The sequence below is a fragment of the Chrysochloris asiatica genome, unplaced genomic scaffold (genome assembly GCF_000296735.1).
Source record: "Chrysochloris asiatica unplaced genomic scaffold, ChrAsi1.0 scaffold00369, whole genome shotgun sequence".
Lineage (NCBI taxonomy): Eukaryota > Metazoa > Chordata > Mammalia > Afrosoricida > Chrysochloridae > Chrysochloris > Chrysochloris asiatica.
The window spans coordinates 1,019,222-1,026,710 of NW_006408887.1; the positions used below are offsets into that span (position 1 = coordinate 1,019,222).

The window sequence follows — 7,489 nt, forward strand, 5'->3', positions numbered from 1 at the left end:
GGTATTTTGAGCTACTACATCCATAAGTATAAGTCCAGTTCATCAAATTGTAGCAATTTACACTTGTTTCCTTTGTCAAAAAAAAAAAAATTTTTTTTTTTTTTCTCTTCCTCTAGTTGAGTTCTGATCATCAAGCCATCGAGGCTAGGTCAAGTGGATACAGTCTGCAAGTTTGGGCATTCCTAAGACATTTTCCAGGGAGATTTGATGTAGTTTTTACATAGTTTTCTGGCTTTGGGACCACTGTGCTGCTTCACGTATAAGCATAGTGTGATAAGTAGAGCTGGGAACAGCTGTGAGGCCAGCTCTTTCCATAGGCTCTGGTGGAGTCCTTCCAAAGTGAGTTGGACCCTCAGAGCAAAAGGGCTGCTCCACAGCTAAGGTGGCTTTTTCCCCTTCTTGTTTTGGTGCCCTGGTTTAGATGGTACTGTGGTTTAGGCATTGGGCTACTAACCAAAAAATTGATCTTTTAAACATACCAGCTACTCCAAGGGAGAAAAATGAGGCTTTCTACTCCCATAAAGATTTATAGTCTCAGAAACCCTACATAGACTCACTATGGGTTGTAATCAATTTGATGGCTATAGGTGTGCTTCAGTGGGTCCTGAGACATGCAGGACTCCCCAACCTCTGGATTTCCACTCACACTACCCCTGGTCTACCCAGCCTTAGACTGCACTTCTTTCATTTTCAAGCAGGTGGCTTGAAAATGGTCACCCATTGTGTTCCTGGTTAGAGTCACTGCTTGTGATACCTGCAGGGAACGTGGCAGAGACCCACATCAGGCCTGGTGAGAATAGGAAGGGCAGACCTCATGTGCCCAGATTTCCAAGAACTCCCTGGCCTCTTCCTGTGGACTTACGAAATATGTTTTGTCTCGCTGACTGGAGCGGGATAGAAATGTATGAACTCTTAACAAATACATGGTAACAGGTAGACACACACAGGCAAAGTCGTAAGACTGACAGGGGCTGTTGATGAAGAGGCCCTGTCTCTAATAACTGGGGAGGGGAAGAAGGGGTGAGCAGGGGACAGCCATGCCCCAAGCCTGGGCCCATATTCTGGCTGAGCTGTGCTGTTCCCAAGGTTAGGTGGGACTTCAGGCCTTAGGCAGGAGTGAGATTGGAACAAGACTGCAGACTTCTATCTGGCTAGTCTGAGCTGTCTACTGGTGCATGTCTGCCTTGCAAGGAAATGTGTTGATTAGAGCACTGGGTATCTGGCCCAGACCATGAGGCAGAGGGCAGAGGCTTCATGGAGACCTCTGCCAGCAGGACTAGGAGATGGCAGGAGCCCTGGAGGGGTTGGAGAGTGGTAGCAGGTGGGCCCCTGGGAGGGAGGGCACTCAGGTAGAGCTCATTTACAGATTTAAGGCAGGAGACACTTACTATGATCCTGTGCTGAGTGGCAGGCGTATGGGATGCCAGGGTGAACACAGATTTCCCTCCCTCTACTGCACTCTCCTTCTTTCCTTACCTCCCTTCCCCTCCCCTTTTTCTTCCTCTTTCTCTGTCTTCCTCTGTGTTCTCTTCTTGTGCCCCTTTCCATCCTAGACCCTTCCCCCATACCTGTCGCTAACCCAGTGCGATGGGGAGCTGATGCCTGTCTCTGTCCCCAGCCAGCCCCCGGCCTCGCCCAGCACACAGGAAGCCATCCAGGGCATGCTGTCCATGGCCAACCTGCAGGCCTCCGACTCCTGCCTTCAGACAACCTGGAGCTCTGGCCAGACCAAGGGAAACTCCTTGGCAGCCCACAGTGCCCGGAAGAACGGAGGTGGCGGCAAAAGTGCTGGGAAGCGACTCCTGAAGAGGGCCACCCAGAACAGCATGGACCTGGACGAGTACGAGGAGCAGGACCACCTGGACGCCTGCTTCAAGGACTCAGACTATGGTGAGAGCTGCCGGTGCCCACCTGCATGCTTGTCTGCCTCTGCCGCTTTCTTCACACAGGAGCCCATGTGGGCCAGAGCTCACACTGAGAATGAAGACAGCAGGCATTCTGGGGTGCAGCGCTGCTTGTTTTTTCCCCATAACTATGCAATTCACCCTCTATAGGTATACAGGGGATTTTAAGTGTAATCGGGAGGTACACAGCCTTCACCTCTATCTCTGATTCCTAAACACTTTTGTCTCCTCAAATGGAACTCCTATACTCATTATTAGCAGTCACTCCCATTGCCTTTTCCCCAAGTCCCTGATACTCACCAACCTGTGTTCTGTCTCAGTGTATTTGCGTACTTTGGAAACTTCATGTCAGTAGAATCCTATCATAATACCATATTTATCCTTTCATGACAGGTGTATTTCACTCATTTTCAAGGTTCATCTATGCCATGGCATGTATTAGCACTTCATGATTTTGTTTTAAACTTTTTGTTGTGAATCGAGTGAGTTTACAGAGTAGATCATCAGTTTCACATTCAATAAATCATACACTTTGTTTCATCTCAGTGATTGTAGTCCCCTCCATACAAGAGTAGTTACCCCGCTTCCTCCCTGTGGTTCCCGTTTCCATTCCACTCTCCTTCCCATCCTTCTCAACTTTGTTCTTAGGTAAATGCTGCCCCTTTGAATTTTGAATGGTTGACTGTTCCATCCTTCATAGTGACCGTACCTTATTAGTATTGTTGTCTCTCCTCTATCCCTTCCTACTGCTTTGGCTGAAAGTTGGGCCACAAAGGTGAATTCTTTTCTAAACCTAAAGAGTGCTCAAGGGCTATAGTCTCAGGTTCCTGTAGTCTCGTTTTGACTTGTAAGCCTGTTTTGTTTTTTAAATAATTTTGATTTTGTTCCACATATTCTGCTGTTTTATCTGGGACCTTCTAGTGTGATCCCTTTCAGAGCAGTTGGTGGTGGTTGCTGAGCACCGTCTAACTTCATGACTCTTAATCACTGAATAATATTCCATTGTATGGGTGGACTGTACTGTGTCTGCCCAATCTTCCTTTGGTACATATTTGGATTCTTCCAATTTTAGACTATTGTGGATAATGCTGTGAGCATTTGTGTGTAGTGGAATTGTTGGGCCACAAGTATTTAGCTCTTTGAGGAGCTGTACATGGATTTCCACAAACACTTGCAGGAGCACTTCTGAGACCCTTCTGTCTGTCCAGCATGAATGGATAGATGGAGAAATTGAGGCTCAGAGTGACCAGCCTCTGAGGTTAGGCAGTGAGTTAATAACTAGGGCAGTCTACAGGCTCTACTGTGGGCACAGTGCCTTACTTCACCCCAGAGCCTCTTCCGACTGAGCAGTGTTGGGCTCAGGCCAAAGCTCTGAAGGGCCTGCTCCATCGGCTACATTGAGAGGCTCTCTAAACACAGTGCCGTTCGCCAGCCCTTGGAGCAGGGAGTTGTCTGCTCCACACCTGGCCCACTGCCCAGGGATGTTCTGGCCCCCCAGGACCGGCCCACTATCCCATTCCTCTTAGTGCATGTGAGTACTCAGGCAGGACCCTCCTGATGTGTGTTGGGGGGTTGATGGGTGGTGACTGAGAGTTCTGTGTTTGTGCTACTGTGCCTGGGGCCCCTCTGTGTGATCCGGGCTGGCTGCCCACATCTGGAGGGCAGACTTGGACTGAGCATAGGGCCAGGCCTTTCAGTGTGACAAGTGCAGTTACAGTGTAGGAGGACCCTTGGGGTGGCATGCTGCTTCTTACTAGCCTCCTTAGAATCCCAAAAAGCCTCTTGAGATTTTGACCTTGGCAGTTCATAGAGTTTCAACATCTACATTCTGTAGTACTAGTGAGGGTATCAGGCCTGCAGGAGTACCCTGGTGAGTCAGGCAGAAAGGTACCATGGAGTGGGGGTGCATATTGGGACAGGTCCTTGTGGTGGTGGGTCTGCCGTGTGGAGCATTTCCTGCTGTAGCTCTGCAAGGCCGGTCTCCAAGGACTGTGAGCACTCGCCCTGATAGGACCTGCCCCTGCTGGTCTCCCCACTCTCTGCTGCAGCTGCACAGTGAAACCTTCAGGCTGCTGACTTGGAAAGGAGCATGCCCAGTAGCCCAACACCTGTGTCCAGCCTGGGAGCAGGAGCCCAGAGGGCCTGGGGCCCTAATAGAGATGTGGGGTGAGAGGAGGCCATGACACATGTGTCATCATGCATATCACCAGGCACCAACCCTTCTCAGGGACTTCATGCCACTCACTGGACTTTTGCAACACAATGAGGGCTATGGGGCAGGCCAGCCTCAGCCTCCTTACCCCTCTGTGTTGCTCTGAAGTGGAGCCTCTAAGCTGGGTCCTCAGCCTTTCCTTACTGACTCAGTTCCCTGGGTCTAACTGGGTGGCCAGAAGCCATGGTGACTCGGCCCACAGTGTCTTTAGCTTCCTCTAGTGGGAGGAAGAAGGGCAATCTGTCAAGGATAGGACCTTGAGAGGGCAGCAGCATGGCTAGAATGGGCAGGATGATTGCTGGCCAGATAGGTCCAGGAGCCTTGGATGTGGCTGGTACTTATGGGACTGGATGAAGCCTAAAGGGATCTCAGACCAGCGTGCCAAGGCGTCGTTGTCCCAATGCCACCAGGCAGACTGGTAGATGCAGGCTGTAGAGGTGGGAGGCCTCTTGTCTGGAAAGTCCCTGTCTCCCTCTGAGCCTCATTGCCCCCCTGGGGCCCCTGGGAGGGGGTGCCCCTTGTCCATTCCCCTTCTGTTGGGGATGCTCTTGGACACACTTGACACTGAGTGGGGCCTCTCTGTCCCTTTACTCCCTTAGTTTATCCCTCCCTGGAGTCGGACGAAGACAACCCTGTCTTCAAGTCCCGGTCGAAGAAAAGGAAAGGCTCAGACGACGCTCCCTACAGCCCCACAGGTACTGTTGCCCTCAGCCTTTAAAGTAGGTCAGTGGACCCTGAGAGAAAGGGGGAGGCATGTGACCCTGGAGCTGTGCTCCGCTGCCCTCTGAGGACGTGTGCATAGGCTGTGCTGCCCCCCCCCACATCCCACACCGTAAGCTGGCATGCCCACCCTGGACCCAGAGTTGCTGAAATGCTGCTCTTTTCCACCAGTCCTTGTGGAGCACTCCTGTCCCCCACAGTGCCTCTCTGAGGATGGGGCAGTGTCCCCTCCCTAGTTTCTCTCTTACTGTTCCTTGGTGGTTGTGGGGTACCCAGAGTAGGTGGGCAGGTGACATGTAAGGAGGAACCTCAGTCCGCATGACCCCCCACGCAGCTGCACCTCACCCCTGATGATGCTGTGAGGGTACGGGCCTCCAACGATTTTATTTTCCTGCCTCAGGTTTGCCGTTTAAGTACCCTGTTGTGTGAGTGGTTTAAACTCTGGGCTTACTCAGAGTTCCACCTCAGAAAGGGTGGACAGGCCGTGAGGCATGGCCCGAGGTGGCTGACTCTTTTCTCCTTGCAGCAAGGGTAGGCCCGTCAGTGCCACGGCAGGACAGACCTGTGCGTGAGGGGACCAGAGTGGCCTCCATTGAGACTGGACTGGCAGCTGCTGCAGCCAAGCTCTCCCAGCAGGTAAGGAGGGCAGGGCTCCCGATCAGCTCTGTGCACAGGCCCCAGAGGTCACGGGCTTGGGGACATCTCACTAACACTAGCCCCGTGAGAAGAGGATGGTTCAGAAGCCAGGCACAGCTAGGCTCTGGAAAGCACCTTTTGGCAGAGACCCATCTGCTACTGGGGGTATGTGGTCTTCTTGGACCAGGGACGAGTGGTCATCTTGGGCCACCGTGAGTGGTGTGTGCCTGGTTCATCTGTAAGGGAGATAATAGAACAAAATAAGCATCCTCACACAGACATCACAGACATCCCCTTTGAGAGGTGCAGCAGCACAGAAAAGGTGAGCATGTCCTACACATCCACTCCTTAGCTGACGTCCATTGTGAGCACCCCTGCATCTTCCAATGATGGCAGAACATGCAGGTTTACCACTGTGTGACAAGACCTCAGTGTCCTGAGAGAGACTGAGGCACTGCTCCCTCAGTGCAGCCCCTGGGAAGGTTTGGACTGGTCTCTTCCCTCCCCAGAGCCCCTCGCTTGAGCTCCCCGGTGGTGGTGTTTGGGTTGAAGCTCAGACAGGGGCTAAATGCTCCTTTGATGATTGAGAATGCACTGGTCACAGATCTGCTTTGTTCAAAGGAGGAACAGAAAAGCAGGAAGAAAAAGAGCACCAAAAAGAAGCTGACTCCAACTACCATCTCCCCCTCCCCGTCCTCCGCCACCCCCGCCAGCACTGCCTCCTCGGCCTCTACCACCTCGGCCTCCACCTCGGCTTCCACCTCCTCAGCCTCCACCTCGGCCTCCCTGGTCTCTACCACACCGGCCAGCACCAGCACGGCCAGCAGCCAGGCCTCTCAGGAGAGCAGCTCACCTGAGCCCCTGCCAGAGGTGCCCAGCAGCAGCCTGGCAGACCATGAGTACACAGTGGGTGTGGGCACCTTTGCCGGGGCTCCAGCTGGCCGTGCCTCCCAGCCCATGGCCCCAGGGGTCTTCCTTACGCAGAGACGGTCCTCTGCCTCATCCCCCAATAACACCGCTGCCAAAGGTGCGTGCCCACAGGGTACAGATGGGGTCCTGTTTGTGCCATTCACAGTGACAGGTGTCTTGCTAGAGCTGTAGAGACACAGGCCCTGACTGGGCTGGGAGCTGGGAAGGGGACTTTCTGAGTGTTGTGGAGTTCGGTCCAGCTCTTCAGAACCCCATCTTCACTGTGAGGCCTGGCTGTAGGTGTGTGGGAGGGAGGTCTGTCAGGGATGGGGCTTGGAGTGGGTGAAGCTGTGTGGAAAGGAAAGTAGGGCCCCAGGGAATGTGGCTACTCTTGTTGAGCTGGCCAGGTCCTGCCACTGCACCTGGGTGTGACTGTGTGTAGTGCTGCTGTGTTGCCAGCAGGTGGGGCAAGAACTTCATATCACAAGGATGATGCTGCCCTGGAGCCAGACCCCTTTCCCCTGCCATGGCCCAGGGGCCATCTGTGCTTTTATACATTGTCAGCCTGGCCCCAACACTATTGCCTGATTCTGGCCCAGCCTATGAGCTGGATGATTTGTTAGTGGTGTGTGATTTCTGAGGCAGACCGGGAGGGGTCTCAGAGAGGGACTCACAGCCTATTTGATGAGGGGGTGGGTAAGGTTCTAGAAGGGATTGTAAGCACCCAGAGTAGCCCCATTCACCTTGGGCAGCTAGATGTCTCTCTAGCCATCTATTCATCTTTCTTTATGTGTCTCTTCTTCCACCCTGTTAGGTAAACGTACAAAAAAAGGCATGGCCACCGCCAAGCAAAGGCTCGGGAAAATTTTGAAAATTCATCGGAACGGAAAACTGCTCCTTTAAAGTTTGGAAAGCCAGGATTCTTCTGCTCCGCTCAGGACCCCTGGAGCACACCACTAAAGCATCCACCCCCCTAGGACTGTGGCCTCTCCACTTCATCCCAGGGAGGGTCTTGCTTATTCCTGGCCACCATTCCCCACACACAAGTGTTCGTACCTGGAGCAGGAGGAATGTGCAGAGCACGGCCATCCCACATTTTGAATAGAGA

General features: G+C 52.9%; 1 protein-coding gene across 1 annotated transcript in view; it reads left to right on the forward strand.

Annotated features, from left to right (window-relative positions):
* The window catches only part of PHF2 (PHD finger protein 2), a 109,257-nt gene extending 101,973 nt beyond the window's left edge, over positions 1-7,284 (forward strand). Inside the window, exons 18-22 of the mRNA XM_006876242.1 lie at positions 1,619-1,890; positions 4,716-4,811; positions 5,363-5,472; positions 6,094-6,499; positions 7,196-7,284. Coding sequence (XP_006876304.1) covers positions 1,619-1,890; positions 4,716-4,811; positions 5,363-5,472; positions 6,094-6,499; positions 7,196-7,284 — 973 coding nt within the window. The remainder of the gene's footprint in view (positions 1-1,618; positions 1,891-4,715; positions 4,812-5,362; positions 5,473-6,093; positions 6,500-7,195) is intronic.
* The last annotated feature ends 205 nt before the right edge of the window (positions 7,285-7,489 follow it).